The sequence below is a fragment of the Coregonus lavaretus genome (assembly GCF_964263955.1).
Source record: "Coregonus lavaretus genome assembly, contig: HAP1_SCAFFOLD_625, whole genome shotgun sequence".
Classification (NCBI taxonomy): Eukaryota; Metazoa; Chordata; class Actinopteri; order Salmoniformes; family Salmonidae; genus Coregonus; species Coregonus lavaretus.
This window is the reverse complement of record NW_028161873.1, coordinates 248,750-276,005: the sequence shown is the minus strand read 5'-3', so window position 1 is coordinate 276,005 and position 27,256 is coordinate 248,750. Positions and strand designations below refer to the sequence as shown.

At 41.8% G+C, this 27,256-nt stretch overlaps 1 protein-coding gene across 1 annotated transcript; it reads left to right on the top strand.

Moving 5' to 3' along the window:
* Positions 1 to 8,342: 8,342 nt before the first annotated feature.
* Positions 8,343 to 13,363, top strand: LOC311119973 (NLR family CARD domain-containing protein 3-like; the record flags this gene model as incomplete). Its single annotated transcript, XM_084194614.1, has 5 exons — positions 8,343 to 10,060; positions 10,434 to 10,600; positions 11,669 to 11,842; positions 12,275 to 12,321; positions 12,763 to 13,363. Coding segments are annotated over 5 exons (2,633 nt in total), but the record flags the coding sequence as incomplete, so codon positions are not given.
* Between the last annotated feature and the right edge of the window lie 13,893 nt (positions 13,364 to 27,256).

The window sequence follows — 27,256 nt, the reverse complement described above, 5'->3', positions numbered from 1 at the left end:
AGCAGCATCCTAGTTATCCTAGCTACCACTACATCATCACCGGCTACCTGCATTTCTTGTGGACCGATGGAGCTCCCTGGTTGTTTCTTCCACCTGTTAAATACCGTGGAGGGCTTCTCCCTCTCTCGTTGACGGATGCTGGCTTCCTACGCTCCCTCTGTCCGGTTCTCCTATCTTCACTAGATGGACGGTAACTTTAGTGTTTAACCCCTCTTGAGTCCAAGGACCTAACTTTTGAATATAATTTTTTCGGGGCGCATCAAGTAGGCTGGACACAATACATTTTTAACAACATTTTTTACTGATAAAAACTAGTTAATTGCATCCGCCATGGAGCCCAGTTTCATAATATTACCTTATGTCACTAGCTATGAAGTAATCTCGAAACAACAGGCCTTATTTTAGGGCATTTTTCACCCTACCAGCTCCTATTAGTTCTATTGAGCTCAGTGACACCGACTCGCCTTCAGAACATTCTATTCCCAGCCCATTGTTCTACGTTACAATGCCAGCTTCACTATTGTTATCAATGAGACCTGCCTGCATTAACCCTGTAGGTTTACCTCAGGTAACTTATTATTAACAAGGTTATGGCTACTTGGTGAGCACACTCACTGTTCACCTGATTACATGTTGTGGTCCCGGTGATGGTTGGCAGATAGCCATCAAACATTAAACATTTCTGATCATGGTTAACCTTTTTTTTTTTTTTTTTTGTGTACAATCTAAACAAAACGCATGTCCCTGTCCTCTTTTCCAAGATGTGGCCGATTTAAACAGCCAGAAGACATTTTTAAATTAAGAAATAACCATTTTTTCGACGACTTGTTGTTTCTATATGGCTGCTGGGTAATTTGATATGCATCGACATCTTTGTTTGTAGGCATCAAATTGAGCGAATGCTGCACAGGTTCACTGAGTTGCAAACCAAATGGATATAATGGGGTGATTGTTGTCTAATCGGGTGGTCTAGCTAATGGATTTGTAGATCAGACGCAGTTGCTACCTCAGATTATGAGCCTAGCAAGTGTCATTAATTAGTTATGTAGTACCCACATACGGCCACAAGGAGGAGCAAGAGAGCCATAAACCCATACAGTTTTTTGCATATAAACCCTAAACCTAACAATCAATCAAATGTATTTATAAAGCCCTTTTTACACCAGCAGATGTCACAAAGTGCTATACAGAAACTCTTACCCTACTTATAACCTATTTTAGCCGTAACCCTAACCCCTAATTCTAGGGTAGGGTAGCCTAGAACACTTTTAGAAACTATTTTAGAAATAATATTATCTTAGTAAATACAATTTTAGTATTAAAAAGCGTTTTGATTATTTTGTTGTTATTTTATTATATGTATAATTGCAAGACAGAACACTTGATAAATAAGGCACATTTGTTTTATTTTTCAAATGTGGTTGTCACGCCCTGGCTCTGGGGACTATGTTATGTTGAGCCAGGGTGTGTAAGTCTATATTTGTATATCTATGTTGGCCTGAGTGACTCCCAATCAGAGGCAACGAGTGTCAGCTGGTTGTCTCTGATTGGGAGCCATATTTAACTGTCGGTCTTTTCACTTTGTGTTTGTGGTTTCTTGTTCCGTGTTTGTTGGTTTATGTAACCAGGGACGTCACGTTTCTGTTGTTTTGATCGTGTGATCATCTTGATAAAATAAAATGTTCGCATTCAACGCTGCGCCTTGGTCCTCCTCATTGGTAGACGATCGTGACAGAAGAAACCACCATAACAGGACCAAGCAGCGTGAAGAAGAGAGAGGATGGACTTGGGAGCAGTGGAGTAGGAGTCTCGACTGGGCCAAGCCAAGAGAAGAGGAGAGAGGTTGGACTTTGGAGCAGTGGGGTGAGAGTCTGGCGAGAACGATGGAGGCCTGGCCCACGGGGAGGAATTTTTTTAGGGGGGGGGCTCACGACGTTGGGGCAGCAGGAGGCCGCGATAGAGCGGTCCAGCGGGTTGGCAGAGGAGGCCGCCAGGTTACGGGAGTCACTGGTCACCAGGGGGAAGGAGGTTGTAGAGGCACGGCGAGAGGTACTGGCGTGTGTTGCCAGTCCGGTCCGGCCTGTTCCTGATCCCCACGTAGGGCCAGTGGTGTGTGTTCCCAGTACGGGCCGGCCTGTTCCTGCCACTCCCACCAAGTCTGTGGTGCGCGTTACCAGCCCTGTCCAGCCCGTTCCTGCTCTCCGCACCAAGTCTGTGGTGCGCGTCGCCAGCCCAGTCCGGCCCCTTCCTGCTCCCCGCACCAAGTCTGTGGTGCGTTTCGTCAGCCCTGTCCGGCCCGTTCCTGCTCTCCGCACCAAGTCGGTGGTGCGCGTCGCCAGCCCAGTCCGGCCCATCCAAGCTCCCCGCACCAAGTCAGTGGTGCGCGTCGTCAGCCCGGTCCGGCTCATTCCTGCTCCCCGCACCAAGTCAGGGGTGCGCTTCGTCAGCCCGGTCCGGCCCGTTCCTGCTCCCCGCACCAAGTCAGTGGTGTGCTTCGTCAGCCCAGTCCGGCCTGTCCCTGCTCCACGCACCAAGCCTACGGTGTGCGTCATCAGCCTGGTAAGGCCCGTTCCTCCTCCACGCACCAAGCCAGGGGTGCGCGTCGTCAGTCCAGCACAACCAGTGCCTGGGTCATGTCCGGAGCCGGATCCGCCACCGAGGCGGAGTGCCCACCCGGTCCCTCCCCTGTTGTGGTTGTTTGGCGCGGTCGGAGTCCGCGCCTTTGGGGGGGGGGGGGTACTGTCACGCCCTGTTTCTGGGGTCTATGTTATGTTGAGCCAGGGTGTGTAAGTCTATGTTTGTATATCTATGTTGGCCTGAGTGACTCCAAATCAGAGGCAACGAGTGTCAGCTGGTTGTCTCTGATTGGGAGCCATATTTAACTGTCGGTCTTTTCACTTTGTGTTTGTGGTTTCTTGTTCCGTGTTTGTTGGTTTATGTAACCAGGGACGTCACGTTTCGTTTTTGTTGTTTTGATCGTGTGATCATCTTGATAAAATAAAATGTTCGCATTCAACGCTGCGCCTTTGTCCTCCTCATTGGTAGACGATCGTGACAGTGGTTTGAATTGGGTGACCTAGTAACCTCTGTGTGAAGGTCCAGCAATTGGCGTGGGGCAGGTTTGAGACTGATCTAATACACTTTATTTCTCAGCTGCCTCACCAATGTCTGTACGTGAATTAATAACTTTTAATTGCTAAATATGTCCAATAGATGGCAGCATAAGACCACAAAACATCAGTTATAGGCTACAAGCAGCAATATGATTGACATAATATAGCATGCAACCAAATACTTTATGTCCCATGATTTTCTAAAATGGTCACTCATTACTTTAGTTAGGTATATATCTCGTATTAGGCCTGTGTTGCTTTTGGAAGAGCAATTAAATAGTGACTATAGCAGGTGTTGAACCCCGGGTAAATAATCACTAGTCAGATGCTCCAACCTCGGAATAGAAAAGACAAGAGTGCGTCTTCCAGCCCGCCAATAAATTACATCATGCAACCCTCCCGGTTAGCAAATGTACCTCAACATGCCCCTCGTTTGCGCTAGAAGGCAGAGTGTTCACTGCTGGTTGATGAATCTGACAATGAATGTACCAGGAAAATACGTTTTTCTTGACCAGAGGTGACTAAATTAATGTTCAGGCTTATTGATAATAGTTATAGTAATGAAGTATAATTTCAAAACATGAGCATAAAAACAGCTAATAATAAACATGAATCATCATTATATTATTTCACAGTAATCTGTTAAATGCTTTTTCAGTCATTCCTCTTGCATTAACAGTGTGGAAAGAGACAGTAAAAAGCATGTGCAGGAGTTTTCCTGTGAGGGGGAGTGGTGGTGTATTCAGGGAGAAAACTAAACTAACCTTCTGAAATTTCATTCGTGGTCTTATGCTGCCATCTATTGGAATTATTTAGCAACTGCAGTAGTACTGAATAAAGTGTATATCCTTACTAAAGTAGTAATTACTCAGAATTTCAAAATATGACATTTTCTAGTTCATTTTACCACTTACAACCATAACATAACCATTTATAGTATAACAAACAATGAAACTGACATAAACCAAAAACATCATACATTTAGTTAACTATATATATATATATATATATACATATACATATATATATATATATATATATATATATATATATATATATATATATATATATATATAAATATTTTATTTATTTAGATGGGTGACATTATCTGCCAAAGTAAAACCCCTGTAGATAAAGAAGAGCTCTCCAGTAGGTGTACCAAAACTATCTAAGGCCATTTTCTCAAAATTGAGGTTACAAGTAAATCATCTTTCAAAGCAGAATTACTTTCCCATTGTTCCTCAACTGTAGTGTATGATATACCTTTTTCTAGCTGAGTCTCTACTTTTATCCAATTTAAAAAAAACAATTTCAAATTTTGCTACATAAGAACGAATCGAGCCGGTCGGTCACATTTGACTGTGTAAAACCTAGCAGTACTACTTATTTCTCTGAGAGTGAGGCAGATATATTATTACTGTGTAAAACCTAGCAGTACTACTTATTTCTCTGAGAGTGAGACAGAAATATATTATTACTGTGTAAAACCTAGCAGTACTACTTATTTCTCTGAGAGTGAGACAGAAATATATTATTACTGTGTAAAACCTAGCAGTACTACTTATTTCTCTGAGAGTGAGGCAGATATATATAGCATTATGCAAAAAAACATGATTATTTGTCTCTCTGAAATGAAACCATCGTGATAGATTTTAAACAAATACATGTCTGTCATTGAACAACCCCATGCCATGATTAGATAGTGAAAAAATACACCAATCTCTTTCATAATTTCTTTAAACAATAGAAGCTAATTTACTAACATTTCTGAAAATGGATATATAGCGTTTTGGAATGAAACTCTTGTTTCCCCATCTGAGCTCAGAGTAGATGAGAGATGTAATGTTTGTCTCTGTTGTGTTGAAGTCCAATCAAGCAGGAGAGACCAGCCTCCCCTGTACCCAGCTGTGTGTCCATGAAGAGTTACGAGTCTATGGACCTTCCTATACAGTTTAGAGAGGGAGACTTTTCTAGTGAACAAAGGTAAGAAGAACTCATGGGTCATGGTCAGTGAGTTAAACAACACTGTCTCTAGTCATTTCTCATCTCCCATTTTCCCATTTATTTTTGTTGTTTTCATAATCCATAGGCTAATCCTTTTTTCCATTTTCATAGTCCTGAAACAATATTAAACAAACACAACATTCCCTCCCTGTGAGTGTGTGTGTGTGTGTGAGTGTGTGTGTGTGTGTGTGTGTGTGTGTGTGTGTGTGTGTGTGTGTGTGTGTGTTTGTGTGTGTGTGTCTGTGTGTGTGTGTGTCTGTGAGTGTGTGTGTGTGTGTGTGTGTGTGTGTGTGTGTGTGTGTGTGTGTGTGTGTGTGTGTGTGTGTGTGTGTGTGTGTGTTTGTGTGTGTGTGTCTGTGTGTGTGTGTGTCTGTGAGTGTGTGTGTGTGTGTGTGTGTGTGTGTGTGTGTGTCTGTGAGTGTGTGTGTGTGTGTGTGTGTGTGTTTGTGTGAGTGTGTGTGTGTGTGTGTGTTTGTGTGAGTGTGTGTGTGTGTGTGTGTGTGTGTGTGTGTGTGTGTGTGTGTGTGTGTGTGTGTGTGTGTGTGTGTGTGTGTGTGTGTGTGTGTGTGTGTGTGTGTGTGTGTGTGTGTGTGTGTGTGTGTGTGTGAGTGTACTCCCTGGATGAGGAAATGTAATCTGATGTTTTGTCCCCAGAAACCAACAGCAGAGATCAGAGTCAGAGATTCTCAGTGGTCAGTCTTCCCAGAGTCATCAAACAGACCTGGCCTCCATTTTCAGTGTATGTGGTCCTGTTATGTACATTTGTTTTTGTTTACCTCAAGTAAAGTTGATCTGTCAATCATTCATTCATGTGTTAATGAGAAAGCATTTAGTCTCTTGCTTAACTTATTTACTTGATTTATTTCAGTTGCTTGAAGAGAATATTATAACATTTGTGAAGAACGAGCTGAAGATGTTCAAGAGGATTCTTAGTCCAGAACTCCCAGAAGGCTTTGAGAGTCAGAAGCAGGATAAAGAAGTGGTGGATGCTGAAGATGAGAAGCAGGAGAGCAGTGCCAGAGAGGGGGCTCTGAAGATCACACTGCATGTCCTGAGGAAAATGAACCAGAAGGAGCTTGCTGACACACTGGAGAAAAGTAAGAGCTGTCTGCCTCATGTTGAATGCTGTTTTAGAACATTTAAAAGCTGTAGCTAAAGTACAGCTAAAGTAGCTGTGTAACTCAGTGATATTGTAGCAGCCTTAACACAACATCTAGTGACCTCATCAAGTAGCAGCATGGATGTGTTGTGGTGATTAATTTAGACAGAAAGAAGAGGAGAGACAGAGGAGAGAGAGAGAGAGAGAGAGAGAGAGAGAGAGAGAGACACAGACAGACAGACAGACAGACAGACAGACAGACAGACAGACAGACAGACAGACAGACAGACAGACAGACAGACAGACAGACAGACAGACAGACAGACAGACAGACAGACAGACAGACAGACAGACTGTTTGCTGATGATCTGGTGCTTCTGTCACCAACCAAGGAGGGCCTACAGCAGCACCTAGATCTTCTGCACAGATTCTTTCAGACCTGGGCCCTGACAGTACATCTCAGTAAGACAAAAATAATGGTGTTCCAAAAAAGGTCCAGTTGCCAGGACCACAAATACAAATTCCATCTAGACACCGTTGCCCTAGAGCACACAAAAAACTATACATACCTCGGCCTAAACATCAGCGCCACAGATAACTTCCACAAAGCTGTGAACGATCTGAGAGACAAGGCAAGAAGGGCCTTCTATGCCATCAAAAGGAACATAAAATTTGACATACCAATTAGGATCTGGCTAAAAATACTTGAATCAGTTATAGAACCCATTGCCCTTTATGGTTCTGAGGTCTGGGGTCCGCTCACCAACCAAGAATTCACAAAATGGGACAAACACCAAATTGAGACTCTGCATGCATAATTCTGCAAAAAACATCCTCCGTGTACAACGTAAAACACCAAATAATGCATGCAGAGCAGAATTAGGCCAATACCTGCTAATTATCAAAATCCAGAAAAGAGCCGTTAAATTCTATAACCACTTAAAAGGAAGCGATTCCCAAACCTTCCATAACAAAGCCATCACCTACAGAGAGATGAACTTGGAGAAGAGTCCCCTAAGTAAGCTTGTCCTGGGGCTCTGTTCACAAACACTAACAGACCCCACAGAGCCCCAGGACAACAACAACAACAACAACAACAACAACAACAACAACAACAACAACAACAACAACAACAACAACAACAACACAATTAGACCCAACCAAATCATGAGAAAACAAAAAGAGAATTATTGACACATTGGAAAGAACAAACAAATAAACTGAGCAAACTAGAATGCTATTTGGCCCTAAACAGAGAGTACACAGTGGCAGAATACCTGACCACTGTGACTGACCCAAACTTAAGGAAAGCTTTGACTATGTACAGACTCAGTGAGCATAGCCTTGCTATTGAGAAAGGCCGCCGTAGGCAGACCTGGCTCTCAAGAGAAGACAGGCTATGTGCACACTGCCCACAAAATGAGGTGGAAACTGAGCTGCACTTCCTAACCTCCTGCCAAATGTATGACCATATTAGAGACACATATTTCCCTCAGATTACAGCGATCCACAAAGAATTCGAAAACAAACCCAATTTTGATAAACTCCCTTATCTACTGGGTGAAAAACCACAGTGTGCCATAACAGCTGCAATATTTGTGACCTGTTGCCACAAGAAAAGGGCAACCAGTGAAGAACAAACACCATTGTAAATACAACCCATATTTATGTTTATTTATTTTCCCATTTGTACTTTAACTATTTGCACATTATTACAACACTGTATATATACATAATATGATATTTGAAATGTCTTTATTCTTTTGAAACTTCTGAGTGTAATGTTTACTGTTAATATTTATTGTTTATTTCACTTTTGTTTACTATCTACTTCACTTGCTTTGGCAATGTTAACACACGTTTCCCATGCCAATAAAGCCCTTAAATTGAATTGAATTGAATTGAATTGAGAGAGAGAGACAACATTATTAATGCCATCAATAATACCAATAATGATATAAATCAGTCACACCAGTGTGTAATGCATTATGAAAACATTTACAGATTTATACAGACAGTTTAGAGAATACATTATTATAATTTAAACTTTATAAGACAGTTTTACAAAACTGTAGGTATTAAATCAGACGTAATATTAATATCCTCTGTGTTATTTCTTCATTCAGATGAGCTTGCTGTGATTTGCCAACGTGAACTCAAATCTAATCTAAAGAAGAAGTTTCAATGTGTATTTGAGGGGATCGCTAAACAAGGAAACCCAACACTTCTCAATAAGATCTACACAGAGCTCTACATCACAGAGGGTGGAACAGGAGAGGTCAATAATAAACATGAGCTGAGACAGATTGAGACAACAACCAGGAAACAAGCAAGACCAGAGACTGCAGTCAAATGTAACGACATCTTCAAACCCTTAACTGGACAAGACAAACGTATCAGAACTGTGCTGACAAAGGGAGTCGCTGGCATTGGAAAAACAGTCTCTGTGCAGAAGTTCATTCTGGACTGGGCTGAAGGAAAAGCTAATCAGGATGTCCAATTTGTATTTTCATTCCCTTTTCGGAAGCTGAATTTGATGAAAGAGGAAAAACGCACTTTGATTAAACTTCTCAATCACTTCTCAATGGAAACCAAAGAATCAAGAATCTCCAACTACGACAAGTACAAAGTTCTGTTCATCTTTGATGGTCTGGATGAGTGCCGACTGCCCCTAGACTTCCAGAAGAACAAGATCTGTTGTGACGTCACTGAGTCAACCTCAGTGGATGTTCTGCTGACAAATCTCATCAAGGGAAATCTGCTTCCCTCTGCTCTCCTCTGGATAACTACCCGACCTGCAGCAGCCAATAAGATCCCTTCAGGGTGTGTTGACCAGGTGACAGAGGTGCGAGGGTTCAATGACCCACAGAAGGAGGAGTACTTCAGGAAGAGATTCAGTGATGAGGACCTGGCCAGCAGAATCATCTCACACATAAAGACATCAAGGAGCCTCCACATCATGTGCCACATTCCAGTCTTCTGTTGGATTTCTGCAAAAGTCCTTGAACACATGCTGAAACATAATAGAGAAGAGATGCCCAAGACTCTGACTGAGATGTACACACACCTTGTGGAGTTTCATACCGAACAGAAGAATGAAAAGTATCTTGGGAAAGAAGAGACAGGTCCACACTGGAATGAAGAGAGCATTCTGTCACTGGGAAAACTGGCTTTTCAACAGCTTGTGAATGGCAATCTGATTTTCTATGAAGAAGACCTGAAAGAGGCTGGCATTGATGTCAATGAAGCCTCAGTGTACACAGGATTGTGCACACAGCTCTTTAAAGAGGAATGTGGGCTGTACCAGGACAAGGTGTACTGCTTCGTGCATCTGAGCATTCAGGAGTTTCTGGCTGCTGTATATGTGTTCCTCTCATTCATCAACAACAATGAGAATCTAATGGCAAAACCTCAATCAATGTTCAGCTACTTTTTTGCGCAGTCCAGGGACAAGCCTGAAGTTAGTGTCTACAAGAGTGCTGTGGATAAAGCCTTACAAAGTGAGACGGGAAACCTGGACCTTTTCCTCCGCTTCCTTCTGGGCCTCTCACTGGAGTCCAATCAGAAGTACTTACGAGGTCTACTGACAAAGACAAGAAGCAGCTCACAGAGCCATGAAGAAACAGTCAAGTACATCAAGGAGAAGATCAGGGAGAATCCCTCTCCAGAGAGATGCATCAATCTGTTCCACTGTCTGAATGAACTGAATGACCATTCTCTAGTGGAGGAGATCCAAAGCTACCTGAGCTCAGGAAGTCTCTCAGAAGAAGAACTGTCACCTGCACTGTGGTCAGCTCTGGTCTTTGTGTTGCTGACTTCAGAAAAGGAGCTGGATGTGTTTGACCTGAAGAAATACTCAGGATCAGAGGAAGGTCTTCTGAGGTTGCTGCCAGTGGTCAAAGCCTCCAGAGCTGCTCTGTGAGTACATAAAATGACATTTAAGTACTAATCATCAGGAAGAAATATTCAGTTTAGAGAAATATATGTATTATAATATGTATATAATATATAGTATTACATTGAAAAACTTACTGAATCAGTGCATTGATGTTCACATTAGTATAACAATATGACCATACAATTCTAGGAGACGGAAGATGAATCTATATGTTGTTTGAGAGAATAAACCAAATGCATCTGCCATTGTCCTTCTACACTACTGGTGTTAAATTAACAGTGTGTTTGTGAAATCATGATGATCTCTTTGCAGGCTGTCAGGCTGTGGAGTCACAGAGAAAGGCTGTGCTTCTCTGGCCTCAGCTCTGAAGTCAAACCCCTCACACCTGAGAGAGCTGGATCTGAGTAACAATGACCTGAAGGATTCAGGAGTGAAGCTGCTCTCTGCTGGACTGGGGAATCCCCACTGTAAACTGGAGACTCTGAGGTCAGTATTCCTGTAGTTGGTCAACAAGTGATAACTGTTCACCATATCCACATGTGTTTACCAGGCACACATAGTCCACACCATATGTGTTTGGACAGTGAAGCTTACAGTTTTACATTTGGTGCTATGCTCCAGCATTTTGGATTTGAGGTAGAATGTTTCATATTAGGCGACAGTACAGAATGTCACCTTTTATTTAAAGGTATTCATAAATATATATTTTTTACAGTTTAGAATTGAAAGCACTTTACGTATCTAGTTCTCCCATTTTAAGTCGTAATTATTTGGACAAATTCAATTAGTCAAAAGTTTATTGGGCTCCCGAGTGGTGCAGCGGTCTAAGGCACTGCATCTCAGTGCTTGAGGCGTCACTACAGACCCCCTGGTTCGATTCCAGGCTGTATCACAACCGGCCGTGATTGGGAGTCCCATAGGGCGGCGCACAATTGGCCCAGTGTCGTCCGGGTTTGGCCGGTGTAGGCTGTCATTGTAAATAAGAATTTGTTCTTAACTGACTTGCCTAGTTAACTAAAAATACATAAAAAAGTTGTTGGTCCAATATTCCTTGCCTGCAGTGATTACATCAAGCTTGTGATTCTACAAACTTGTTGAATACATTTGCAGTTTGTCTTGGTTGTGTTTTTGATGATGTTTTTCCCAATAGAAACTGAATGGTGAATAATGTCCTGTCATTTTGGAGTCACTTCACTTGTATTGTCAGTAAGAATAGAATATGTTTCTGAACACTTCTACATTCATGTGGATGCTACCATGATTATGAATAATCATGAATGAATTGTGAATGATGATGAATGAGAAAGTTACAGAGGAACAAGGATCATACCCCCTCTGTTATTGGTAATGGTGAGAGGTTAGCATGTTTTGTTGTAGCCTCTGTAACTTTCTCACTCGTCGTTTTTCATGATTGATATATGATTTGTATTAATCAAGGCATCATCAGGATTAATTTAGTAGTGTTTAGAAACATGTTATCTACTCACTTAGACAGAAAATTACTCAACTCCAAAGAATAGCAGTGTGGTTTTAATATGATTTGGCTCTTTGCAGGCTGTCAGGCTGTCTGGTCACAGAGGAAGGCTGTGCTTCTCTGTTCTCAGCTCTGAAGTCAAACCCCTCACACCTGAGAGAGCTGGACCTGAGCTACAATCACCCAGGAGACTCAGGAGTCAGACTGCTCTCTGCTGGACTGGAGGATCCACACTGCAGACTGGAGAAACTCAAGTATGTAGAGGGTATATGTCAATGTTCATATCAGACATGTTGGAGTTATCAGGCTAGTTAAGACAAACATACTGACCACCACTTGGACTAAGTTATATAAAGACTGTGTGTGTGTGTGTGTGTGTGTGTGTGTGTGTGTGTGTGTGTGTGTGTGAGTGTGTGTGTGTGTCCAGCGTGTGTGTTTGTGTCTGTGTCTGTGTCCAGTGTGTGTGTGTCCAGTTTGTGTGTGTGTGTGTGTGTGTGTGTGTGTCCAGTGTGTGTGTGGGGGTCCAGTGTGTGTGTGTGTGTGTGTGTGTGTTTGTGTGTGTGTGTGTGTGTGTGTGTGTGTGTGTGTGTGTGTGTGTGTGTGTGTGTGTGTGTGTGTGTGTGTGTGTGTGTGTGAGTTCAGGTGTATCCCTCAATGACTGTCTGTTCTTCTGCTTACCGCTACAGTGTGGAACATGGTGGAGAGAACACAATGAAACCTGGACTTAGAAAATGTGAGTGTTGACTGCTGTGAAGAATATGACTAAGAATAAGTCTTAATTCAAGTGAAGTCAAAGTCAAAGACCACCATCATTACTTACTTGGTCATATTAAATACCAGCTGTAGTTCTACAGAAGCACAAATCAGGGACACCAAAGTTTACAAAGAGTTGCTTTGACAATGTGTGTGTCTGTGTGTGTGTTTGTTCAGGATGTGTGTGTGTGTGTGTGTGTGTGTGTGTGTGTGTGTGTGTTCAGGATGTGAGTGTGAGTGTGTATCCGGTGTGTGTGTGTGTGTGTGTGTTCAGGATGTGTATGTGTGTCCAGTGTGTGTGTTTGTTCAGGATGTGTTTGTGTGTTCAGTGTGTGTGTGTTCAGGATGTGAGTGTGTATCCGGTGTGTGTGTGTTCAGGATGATGATGATTCCTAATATTGTGTCTGGTTTCATCCATCAGATGTCTGTGATCTCACACTGGACCTAAACACAGTAAACAGACGCCTCTCTCTGTCTGAGGAGAACAGAAAGATGACATGGAGGAGAGAGGAGCAGCCATATCCTGATCACCCAGAGAGATTTGAGTTCTGTAGACAGGTGCTGTGTAGAGAGGGTCTGACTGGGCGCTGTTACTGGGAGGTAGAGTGGAGTGGGAGAGGGGCTGGTATAGGAGTGACATATAAAGGAATCAGCAGGAGAGGAAGGGGTAGTGACTGTTGGCTTGGATCCAATGACAAGTCCTGGAGTCTGTTCTGCTCTGACAACCGTTACTCTGCCAGGCACAATAATAAGTCCACTACCATAGACGTCCCCTCTTCCAGACCCCACAGAGTAGGAGTGTATCTGGACTGGCCAGCCGGCACTCTGTCCTTCTACAGAGTCTCCTCTGACACACTGACCCACCTGAACACATTCCACTCCACATTCACTGAGCCCCTCTATCCAGGGTTTTGGGTTCATTATGGTGACTCCTCAGTGTCCCTGTAAATAATAACCATGGTAACACTGACACACACACACACACTGGACACACACTGGACACAAACACACACACTGGACACACACACACTGGACACACAAACACACACACTAGACACACAAACACACACACTGGACACACACACACACTGGACACACACACACACTGGACACACACACACACACACACACTGGACACACTGGACACAAACACACACACTGGACACACACACACACACTGACACACTGGACACACACACTGGACACACACACACACTGGACACACACACACACTGGACACACACAAACACACACACACACACTGGACACACACACACACACATACTGTACACACACACTGAACAAACACACTGAACACACACACACACTGGACACACACTGGACAAACACACCCACACACTAGACACACACACACAATGGACACACACACACTCTGGACACACACACACACTGGACACACACACTGGACACACACTCACACACACACACAGAGGACACACACACACAGGACACACACACAGGACACACACACTGGACACACACACTCACACACACTGGGCACACACACACACACACACCTGACACACACACACACACAGGACACACACAGGACACACACACAGGACACAAAGACACACTGGACACACACACACACACACACACCTGACACACACACACACACAGGACACACACACATGACACACACACACACTGGACACACACACAGACACACACACACTGGACATACACACTCACACATACTGGACACACACACACACACACACCTGACACACTCACACATACTGGAAAAACACACACACACACACCTGACACACTCACACACACTGGACACACACACACCTGACACACACACACAAAGGACACACACACACACTGGACACACACACACACACACACACACACACACACACACACTGGACACACACACACACACACACACTGGGCACACACACTCACAAACACTTGACACACACACACACACTGGACACACACACTGGACACACACACACTGGACACACACACACATACACAATGGACACACACACATACACACTGGAAACACACACACCAGACACACACACACACAGGACACACACACTGGACACACACACCTGACAAACACACACACAGGACACACACACAGGACACACACACACATACAAACACTCACACACACTTGACACACACACTGGACACACACACTGGACACACACACTCACACACACTGGACACACAAACACACACTGGACACACACACATACAAACACACACACACAGTAACACACACTGGACAAACACCCACACACTTGACACACACTGGACACACACACACTGGACACACACACTCACACACACTGGACACACACAAACACACACACACACTGGAAACATACACTGGACACACACACATACGCTGGACACATACACACACTGGACACACACACACACTCACACTGGACCCACACAAATACACACTGGACACACACACCTGACACACACATACACAAGACACACACACTGGACACACACACTCACACACACTGGACACACACACACTGGAGACACACACACACACACACTGGACACACACACTGGACACACACACACACACACTGGACACACACACACACACAGGACACACACACAGGACACACACACACACTGGACACACACACACACACACACACACACTGGACATACACTCTCACACATACTGGACACACTGACACACACACACACACACACAGGACACACACACACGGGACACACACACACAAACTGGAAACACACACACACACCTGACACACACACACACTGGACACACACACTCACACACACTGGACACACACACACACACACTGGACACACACACTGGACACACACACACATACACACACACACTCACACTGGACCCACACACATACACACTGGACACACACACACACGACACATACACATACACACTGGACACACACACACCGGACACACACACACACACAGGACACACACACTGGACACACACACACGCACTGGACACACACACACACTGGACACACACACACACTGGACACACACACACACTGGACACACACACACACTGGACACATACACACACACTGGACACACACACACACTGGACACACACACACACACTCTGGACACATTTCCATGTGTTGGATTTTGATGAAAGGAAATCCCATATAGCCTACTGGACAGGACTTTGCTATGGCATCTTCTGTTTGGGTGTCTCAGGTCAGGTCTGAGCCATGATCAGAATGTGTCTCTGTGTCTATTTCCAGCCCTGCCATTTCTACCTGTCCTGATCTAGTGTTTCACCCCTGACCTCCTCACACCGTCTCACTGTCCATGTCTGCTTTTAGCTCCCACCTCTACTTCACTGTGTTATAATGGACCTTATGCTTGTTATGTCACCTCTGTAACCAGTTATCAAACATACTGACCTTTCTGACCCTATCCCATGGCACTACTTTCTACAACTGAACATTTAAATTCCTCTATGAGTTTTGTTTTGTGTCCATTTACTTATCTATGTATTTGTTGTATATTGAGGTTGTGCTACAGAGCATCATGGGGGTTTGTATGTGTTGAGATGATCACGTTCCAGATAAATGGTTGAACTGATTCCTGTCTCCCGTCTCATCATTATTGAATTGTTATACAGACGTGGTTATGAAACCCACGAGACATAACAACAGATTGGTGATGAGTAAGTCTGAATCTACAGGAACTATTCTGTCTGGAAGAAGTGGGTTTTTACAACTGTTTAAAACTGTTATTTTCTGTGGTCCAGTCTAGGCTAATGTTAGCACAGTGTATTGCTAGCAGAGGCAAGTGCATAGTCGAGCTAGCTAAGAAAGAGAGTTAACCAGTGGTGTAAAGTACTTAAGTAAAAATACTTTAAAGTACTACTTAAGTATTTTTTTGGTGGGTATCTGTACTTGACTTTACTATTCATATTTTTGATTACTTTTACTTTCACTTCACTACATTCCTAAAGAAAATAATGTACTTTTTACTCCATAAATTTTCCCTGACACCCAAAAGTAGTTGTTACATTTTGAAAATGACCATTCAGAAAATGGTCCAATTCAAAAACTTATCAAGAGAACATCCCTACTGCCTCTGATCTGGCAGACTCACTAAACACAAATGCTTTGTTTGTAAATTGTCTGAGTGTTGGAGTGTGCCTCTGGCTGAACGTAAATTTTTAAAACAAGAAAATTGTCTGGTTTGCTTAATGTAAGGAATTTGAAATGATTTATACTTGTACTTTTACTTTTGATACTTAAGTATATATTAGCAATTACATTTACTTTTGATACTTAAGTATATTTAAAACCAAATACTTTTAGACTTTTATTCAAGTAGTATTTTACTGGGTGACTTTCACTTTTAGTTGAGTCATTTTCTATTAAGGTATCTTTACTTTTACTCAAGTATGACAATTTGGTACTTTTTCCACCACTGGAGTTAACATCGTCATGACGTCAGAAAAGGACTGGAGACGGACATCGGAGCGGGAAAACAACGTGATTAAAAAGGAGGAATATACAGTGATTAAAGGAAAGGACATTTATTCAGCTGTGAAGACAAACCTTTTAATTAAATCTGCTAAATGAGTGAACTTAGGAGGAAACTTCAGTGAGTGAAGTGAATGAAGATCACATGACTGAGGAAAATATTGCTTTGGTTGAGGACAATATTGAAGTGAGTGACAATCAGGAGCTTATTGAGAAATGAAAAATTATTGGAATTGTTGGAACCATTGGACAGTTTGATGAAAGTATTGATCAGTGGAGCTCATATACAGAACGGTTTGAATATGTTGTTCTTGTAAATGACATGGATGAGGACAACATTGTGCCTCCATGTTTTAGTGTAATGGGGCCAAAGACATTTAATTTACTAGGCAGCCTGCTACAGCCAGACAGAACAGGTAATAAGACGTATGGGGATATTGTGGAGATACTTAAAGGACATTTTTCACCAGAACCACTAGTTAATGCTGAAAGGTTCAGGTTCCACAGGAGACATCAGGAAGAGGGAGAATCAGTAACAATGTTTGCTGCTGCATTAAAGAAACTACCAGAACACTGAGTTTAATGCTGTTCTAAATGACATTGTCGTATATGATGAATGGTGGCAATTATTGCTGTCAACACAGAGTCCGTTATGCTGCATCGTGTGAGAGGCTTTTATTAAAATCACGAGTTTACAGCATAGATACAGACTCGCGATGTCCGGAGAACGGCTCCCCAGATTGCTATGGCCGTTCTGCCGTCTCATCGTTTACCCCCTATTTATAAACAATGCAAAAAGAGGAGTGACTCCCCTCTTCTGGCCAATCACCAGTCTCCCCTCGGGCGTCACCCTCCAAGCGGCACATTTCAAATAACATCATAAAACATCCCCCCTCTGGCCTGAACAACCAACATTCCATTTCGTCATGAAAAACATTTAGCACCATCCTATTCTTAATACACTACATTCCCCCCTTTCGAGACAACCTAAACGTCTCGAAACCAAACAGAATAGGATTATAACAAGTAACAATTTATCTCATTGAGTATCTTTAACATTAAACCAAAAACATTCTTCTCTAGAGTGTAAATACCTTTCTTATGAAATATGAATAACTGTTGATGGAATGTTAACACATTACTATGAATTATGAACAAACTGTTCATGAAGTGTGAACACATTACTATGAATTATGAATAAATCTTTATGGAGTGTGAGAGCGAAAAACCTGTCCGGCAACCTTTGTTCCAAATCCATCCATCCATCAATCAAGACAGTAAAATTCTCTCACGGTCCCTCTGCCCCAGGCAACCACCGCGGTACTCCAGATAAACTCATAAACCATGTAAATACATTTGAAACTATGATGCCATTAAATACACATGTTTCCCCTGCAAACAAAATCCTATCCAGAAACATCCACTCTCAGGCTGGTCAACCCATAGGACCTGAAAGGGAATCTCTCCCTGCCCAAACGTCCTTTCCCTAAACCCCATCGAAATAAACAAAAGCATCTAAGATCCTCATCTGCATTCAATAACATCAAACATCATTCTACTAAAATCAATACCTAAGAATATGACACAATTATGTATTACACATGTCTATATTTCATTGCAAACACTGGAATGTAGTCCACTACACTTCATCTCCCTGTAGTCTTGACTTCCAATGGATTGTTGATGATGGAATCGGCCACACCCTCCTTGTTTCATCTCCTCCAGTCATATTGTCCCTTCATATTGTCTTTGTTTGAGTATTTCAATCTCCATATGTTCTCCCACATGCTTCTGGAATGACAAGAAAATAAACGACCAAACAGTATCTTTTGCAAAACAACATTTTCAAATTAAACCTCAACATCAATTTAAGAATATAAAAATGACCTATAAATGATGTATGAATCACATTAACCTATCCCCCCTTTGATTCCTAAATCATACTAAAAATCATACTAATATTGAAAAAACACTTTGAAAAATCATCAAATAATCCAAAATGATATTTATCCATCAGTTCCACTTGTCCATCTTTATCCAGATCAGGAACAGTCAACACCGGCATCTGAGTGTTGTCTCCAGGAATCACTCTCCAACCTATCTCAATATCATAACTTTCTCAAAGATCAGTAACAAATTACAAACATCACAGTGTTATCAAAGCTGAAACTAAAATCTGACCCATCACTGCCCCTACTGGCCTAATTGATCTTGCAACCAAATCTTCTCAGATCTCCCAAACACATCCCTTATAATGCATCTATAACCCCAACTATCTGGACTCAAAGTATAACTAATCTTTATCAATATGATCTTCCCAAACCCACCAAATATCTCTAAAATTCCCATAGTCACATTGTCAGTCAAAAGCTAATCTTTTAACCATCAAAGCCCTGCTCTTCTTACTACCTGATATATAAAAAGTAACCTATTATTTGTCATTACTACCCTTAAGGTCATACTTATCCAAGGTTATCCTATACTCATCACACTCTGATATTCCCATAAACATACCCCTTACCTCATATGTTTTATTAGAACAACAACAACGTTTATCCTCACTGGTTCACCTGAATACTTCAGGTTTCCACTGTTACCTGACTTTACTTTCCATCTAACAATTCCCATAGGGTAATCCATTTACCCAAGAACACTTAAACCCTACTGTTCTGACAACTACATTATTTTATCTGTCAATGACTGTTGCCGATACCACAGCCATGACAAAGCATAAGACTTACCCACACCTGATAGAGGCCGCGCGACCGTCTAACACGTCTTGGGCTGGCATCCCCAACAGACATCAACCCTCAAGATTCCTCACTGACCTTACAGAATGAGTTAATCTATCTCTAATTTTCACAACAGAGGAACGAGCAGTACTGATCAGATACCCCCCCCCCCCCCCTCTGTCATCAAAATCAAAAGACCCCATCCTGCAACTTCCATGATGAATCTATATTCTCCATTTCAGATTAATCTATATTGTTTCTATCTGCTCTCCTATTTTAATCCTATTCGTACTATCATTGACAGCCCTCTCCATCCGTAACATAAACTCCTGAGTCATTAATTTCTTTCCAAAGTTACCATTACCGTCGTTGATTTAGTTGATTAATTAAAACCCTTAATTCCTTCTAGTGGAAAAGCTACCCATATCCCATGTGTATTATTCACTGTTGGAGTGACTACTGTAATAAACTTATCCTTAACTCCCTCTGTGACTGTGGAAACTTCTACAGACTTCAAATCTTCCATTATAAGTGTCACCTTACAAATTACATAGCCCTTTAACCAATAATTCTTAACCAAAACAAATGTTAATGCTTTCACTAGATAAGTACACATATTCTCCCTAATTATCTCTCTCTCTCTCTCTGTGAAAGAAACGTCATCATCCTAAATGGCATATTATAATTATTATTCTCCTAACCCTAATAACAGTATTTTCCCCCTATAATTGATGCTGGACTCCTATAAACAACCTAGTTTTCCCAAAGCTCTGAACTCTTTACTTGTACTTCCATCCATCACCACTAGTGTCACTTTTTCCCCCTTTCAGTTCTACCTCTAAACTTTAAACCTTTTGATTATAACAAAAGGTACCCACAATTACCTTGATCTTCCTATTCTAAAGTGTCATTCATTACTGTTCTCTCTCTCTCTTACTACTAACGTTAAAACTTAGCTTACTGTCTCAGAGTTCCTTCAACCCTAATCTACTCCTAACTTATTTTAATCTAATCTTTTCTCTCATAACATTTAAAACCTTTTCCCCTGATTTTCACAAAATCCCCTACCACCAAATGTTTAGACTATGTGATTGGGAAAGTTCCCCACCTGCTTCTGACTCATTACACACAGACTTGGCAAAACCGACTAAACACCTTTAGCCTAACCTCAAATCTCTTTGTGTCAGGATGTAACCCAGAATAACAGTCACTCTATTAAGTTTATTTTCCCAGACAGATTGTCTAACAGGTAATCTAATACATTATCATCCTTCCTATGATATTATCTTTTAAGCAAATGATTCCCAAAAAACCCTACTTCTTAAAATATTCTACCAGACAGTCAGTCGTCTAGTGTGCCTCTGATTGAACACTTCAATTTACACCATGCATCTCTTCCCACAATGTCATTGGTATATTGTCTCTTTTAATTCCTATTTGACTTCTATAGCAGAGCTCAATTGATTCCTTAAGAGTAATTAAACTGTTTTACTACTTCAAATCCCTATCCTACCCTAATTAGTTTATTTTACAGAGTGATATGTTTAACCTCTTTAGACTGAACCCAGATAAGTTTTTCCCCTATTCACTATCACTTCTAATGGTCGGTTGTTTTTACTTCAATTGTTGGCTATTTTCTCTTCCTCTCCAATTCTGTGTCTGTCCAGACCTTGGCTGTGGATATAACACCTGGTACCCCCCTTGACTGATACAATTGCATTTGATATTGTTCAGTTGAAGCTGTAACAGTGATTGTTGATTTGATTCACTCTGATTCTTCATAACCAACACTTATTTTCTTCTTCTCCACCACCAGTTATAAGTTGTATTTGCTTGAGTTTTCTTCGTCCGGTTCTTCTCGTTATGGACCTATCAGTATTCTTCAAAAGGTTATCTTCTAAGTTCTGTTCTTGAAATATCATCTTCTTACCAGTGGCCTTTCCTTTGGCCTCACTGTATTATTCTTCTCCTTCAATTCTTGAGGTCTTCATCCAGTCATGTTACTTCTTCCACTTCTCCATTTCTTCTTTGCCAGTCATTGTAGGATAAAATCCTCGAACATAAAGCACCCTTCATCTCCAAATCTTCATCGCTTTCTTCATCAGAACTCGAATCTCTTGTCCCCTTCTTCGTTCAACTTTCATTAGAGATTAAATCTCGTGTATCCTTCTTCGTTTCTCTCTTGCCAACTTCCTTCTGATCACAGAGTCATATCCACCCATGACCTCTCTCAATCACTCTCATCTTCATCCTCCTCATCTCCTTAAGTTCCCAGACATCCCAGTTTTCCTTCCTTCTGGAGTTTTGAATTCATCTTCATCGTCGTTTCTGCTCGTATTCGTCTTCATCTCTGATGCCATAATCACCATGCTAGATGATCACTGAAAGCTTCCTTCTCGTAAGGTGGGTGTCTTTTTGCTGAATCCGTATGTGAGAAAGGTGTACTAACATCTGCCATTAGTCTCTCTAACACTACTCTCTAACCCTACTTTGATTAAAAAATGACTATTTTAATCAATTTTCCCCTATATCAAGCCTTTTATATTCCTTTATTGTGAACTATCCTATTTTAGACTATATAACTTATATAGGCTTCCCCCCTTAAATTATTAATATAACCCTAACAACCTCCAAAAAAAAAAAAAAAAAAAAAAAAAAAAATATTAAATTTTTTTTTTTTCCTCCTCCTCCCCAAAAAATAAAATTAAATAAAATATGAATATTAAAAAATTCAATTAAATGCCTTATTCAAAAACACTTTAATTAAAAATAAAAACCAATTAAAAACTCAATTAAAAATTATGAATAATTTAAAACCAATTTTTTATTCCTATATCACCAATTTATCAATTAGTGTTGAGTATATTACCACAACCCATCAAATGCAAGTAAATTAGTCAACTTTAAAGCAATCCCAAAAACAAAGCCTCTAACCCTATCATTACTCCAATTCCCATCAAACCCCAGTGATACACAGAGCATCCAAAATGCAATTTTTAATGAAATAGTATTTGCCAAGTCTATGTAAAATCGTCATAACATCACATATCTTGTAACAGTAACCTTTTTTATGACTTGATCCTCTGCCGCGTCACGTGATCACTTCCTGTATCTCCTCGCTCCCCCTCTCTCCTGTCTCTCATGACAAGGGACAAAGACACAAGAACAACTTTTAGTAGTTAATGCCATCACTGAGTATTTCCAACCATTCAATATTCATTCGTTCTACATTATTCACTCTAAGACTAAACTCAGAACTAAATAGATCGCTCAAAAACCTTATTTTAATCCGTTATTTAATTATTTAATTCAATCCATTATAATCCATTATCATATATTTAATTTATAAATTCAATAGGTCCCAAAACAAGTTTCATCTTAACCCACCGCCGTTTAAACTTATAAGATTCGTGTTAAAATCTCTTTATGCGTATTTGTTCCGTCGTCTGTGTTCCTCTGTCTCCCCCTGCAGTTTAACCAATGTGTTGTTTTACAGAAATCCACGCATGCGCAAATATCATTTTAACCTCATGCTTGAGTTTCAGCATCCCATCGTGGTGCCGTCTAGTGCCGTAAAACAAAACGTTCCCTAATCTCGTGCCATAAACTCCAACTCCCCCGTTCTGTAGTGTAATGTCGCAAAATTAAACACATGCCCATACATTTATTAAATAGATCGCTCCAAAACATTTCATTTAATTTTAATCGTCTTTTAATTTAATTAATTATACTCCGTCAACATATATTTGATTTATAACTTTACTACATCTCGCCAAATAGTTTCACGTTCGAACAACAGTCGTTTAACACCTAGGAGATTTTTCCCAAAATCTCTCTATTCTGTGACTATTGTCCCTTCCGACATGGGACCTATGACCCTTACCCATAATGCCGTGCTTTGTAGGCTTAGCACATAACCACATGTTGTAGTTTTAGCCCCGTAAAATCACGCACATGCGCACATCCAATTTTAAACACGTTTTCACCTCCACTAAACGGATAACAGTCCAGCTGTACCTTCCCTCCTAGTCAAACAACATTCAACAGCGCTCACAAAACATACAACCTGACTTACAGACAGTGACAAGTTTAAGAGACTTTAATCCATCGCAATGGAATCTCTAAGGATATCCGTTAGCATGTAGCACACCACACAATTAGCATGTAGCATTAGCATTTAGCTTAGCCTAAGGTACACTGTGACACAAAACACAATTAGCATTTAGCCTTAAGCATTAACATTAGCATTTAGCCACGATGTACCACGTGGCCTGAAACAATCAAGCATTAGCTTCAGCCTCCAGCCAACTGCGGCCTACTAGCTATACAAATGAACACCCCGCACCGTGGCCAAATCATTGTCTATCAGTAATATCTCCTTCTAACTTTGTGTTGCCGTAAGTTCTGGATAATCATAGAGAGGTTACCCCAAGCATTATAGTTCATCAACCATACGATGAGTATATAACATGCATATAATTCGTCCAGCTTAATAATTCCCAGAATTAACCATACACCACATAACGCATTGCAAGGATTTTATGGCCCATTCCTAAAGAATCGCCTCGATTCGAGGGCTTTTCCAGATCCCCCGGTGCCCTAACTATGCAGACGTCTTCCAACATTTATTGTCTACCAATCCATTGTCACCCGTTACCAATGGAATATACACTTTCAATACTTAAATCCTACCGTTTAATGCTCTACATTCCAATTAACTGTCATTTCCGATGGAATAAATTTTAGCAGACTCCAGTCGACCAGCAATAACACCTCCGAGGCCAGGTCATAATGGAACATCCCTTCAGTGTACACAAGTCATATCCAATCTAACAAACTCCGAAGCGATAAGGACACTCACCCTTTTTCGGCCATGCTTCAGAGAGAGTTAGCCTGGCGGTTGACTGAAACCCAGAAGAGACGCAAACCCAGCCCCACGTTGGGCGCCATTATGTCGTATATGATGAATGGTGGCAATTATTGCTGTCAACACAGAGTCCGTTATGCTGCATCGTGTGAGAGGCTTTTATTAAAATCACGAGTTTACAGCATAGATACAGACTCGCGATGTCCGGAGAACGGCTCCCCAGATTGCTATGGCCGTTCTGCCGTCTCATCGTTTACCCCCTATTTATAAACAATGCAAAAAGAGGAGTGACTCCCCTCTTCTGGCCAATCACCAGTCTCCCCTCGGGCGTCACCCTCCAAGCGGCACATTTCAAATAACATCATAAAACATCCCCCCTCTGGCCTGAACAACCAACATTCCATTTCGTCATGAAAAACATTTAGCACCATCCTATTCTTAATACACTACAACATCATTAGAGACAGACTAGTATGTGGGCTACGGAGTGAAGCTACACAAAAGAGACTGTTGACTGAAAGTCATCTGACCTTGGCAAAGGTCATTGGAATCAGTGTGTCCATGGAACTAGCTGCTAAAGAGGCTCACCAGTTGAGTTCATCAGGAACTTAGTGGGTTCATCTAACAATCCTAATCACCAGCTGATACATTTTAATCTCATACACAGGGTATACCTTCCACCTTGAAAACATAATTTAATAGAAATCACAACCGCTCCTCTGTGTGATCTATGTAATCAAGGTGCCTTGGACTCCTTTAATCATATGTACTGGGAGTGACCAGGGGACATGTTTTGGAAAGAGGTATCCTCATACCTTGTTCCCCCAAACTGTTATTACTGAATGATAATTCACCACTGTCATTACAGCAAAGACGTATAATGTTGTCAGGTTGGACAGCAGCTAAAAAGATGTTGGAACTAAGATGGCAACCACCACACTTCATTGGATCAGCACATTTATAGATATCATTTATTTAGAACTATCCACTGCTAGGATCCATGGGGCCAAACAACAATTGCAGCTGAAACCATAAAATAACTCCTGTAGTGGGTTTTACCCAACAGATTGACCGTTAATTATCATTTTTGTGCAAATGTGTACCTTGATTTAGTATTTAATTTAATGGAGATCAGGTTGGGTGTGTTGGGGTGGTCCCAGGAGGGGTTTGAGGGTGGGTTGGGGTGGTCCCAGGAGGGGTTGGAGGGTGGGTTGGGGTGGTCCCAGGAGGGGTTGGAGGGTGGGTTGGGGTGGTCCCAGGAGGGGTTGGAGGGTGGGTTGGGGTGGTCCCAGGAGGGGTTGGAGGGTGGGTTGGGGTGGTCCCAGGAGGGGTTGGAGGGTGGGTTGGGGTGGTCCCAGGAGGGGTTGGGGTGGTCCCAGGAGGGGTTGGAGGGTGTGTTGGGGTGGTCCCAGGAGGGGTTGGAGGGTGGGTTGGGGTGGTCCCAGGAGGGGTTGGAGGGTGGGTTGGGGTGGTCCCAGGAGGGGTTGGAGGGTGGGTTGATGCAGCTGAGGTGGGTGATTGTATATGTGGTTTATTATAATTGTATTTATCTGCAATAACTAGTTTCCATAATATACTGATATATATTTTAACAGTATTGCGTCTCTAGCTGTATAACCATTCCTGCTGCTATTTGTTCTGATATATATTTTAACAGTATTGTGTCTCTAGCTGTATAACCATTCCTGCTGCTATTTGTTCTTGTCTGTGTTCCTTTCAAATAAATAAAACGTTTCAACAGAGTTTCAACTGAAAATCAGAGATAGGGAAATCAAATCACATGCTGGTGTAAGGACATGGATTGTCCAGCCTGTGGTAAAAAGGGCAACATCGGACAAGTCTCCAGAAACAAAAAGAGAACAGATAAATCCCAAAAACGGGAAACAAGAAACAGGCATTCCAACGAAAGACACATAGACATGTTCACACTGTTGAGTAAGAGAACACTGAGGTGAGTGACTCATCAGACCAGGAAGTCACACTGAAAATCCTGACTTTTTCCTGGCGGGCTGCACGGCTACTATGTCTCCCCCTTGCTAGAGGGACAGCCGGTGCGTATGGAGATTGACACAGGGGCAGCTGTATCTCTTGTGTCCGAAAAAATACACTGAAACACCTTCCACTTCAACCAGCGCACCTCGTGTTAAAGACTTACACAGGTGAATCTGTCGCTGTGAGAGGCATCACTGATGTCACAGTTCAGGTAAACAGACAAACTGAAAAGCTGCCACTCTATGTTGTGAAAGGAGACTATGCATCACTACTGGGATGTTCATAGTTGGAGAAAATCACACTGGACTGGCCATCAGTGCATACAATGACACATGGAGACACAGACCTACCTGCCATCTTAAAGAAACATGGAGAAGTATTTAATGGACAGCTGGGTAGTATGAACGACATTACAGGGAAGCTTAGCATTAAGCCAGACAGCAAACCAACGTTTCTGAAAGCAGGACCTGTACCTTATGCTATCAGACCAAAAGTCAAGGCTGACTTGGAGGCTTTAGTCAAGAACAAAGTACTGGAGCCGGTCAGCATGAGTGAATGCATGAGCAACACCCATCTACCAGACCTTAACACTAGAACCGCCTGTTCTTTCAGCATATAAGAACCCGCTAGAGAAAGTTACCAGGCGTCCACTTTAGCATATGCATCAGATGCATATCAACTAGCAAGGTGCAAGGTGTGCAAACATGGTTTGTTAAATAGACGCTTGATAAATAGTGCATTAACTGTTGTAAATTATTTATTGCATGAAGAAATATTAGTGGAAATATATCAATAAAATAA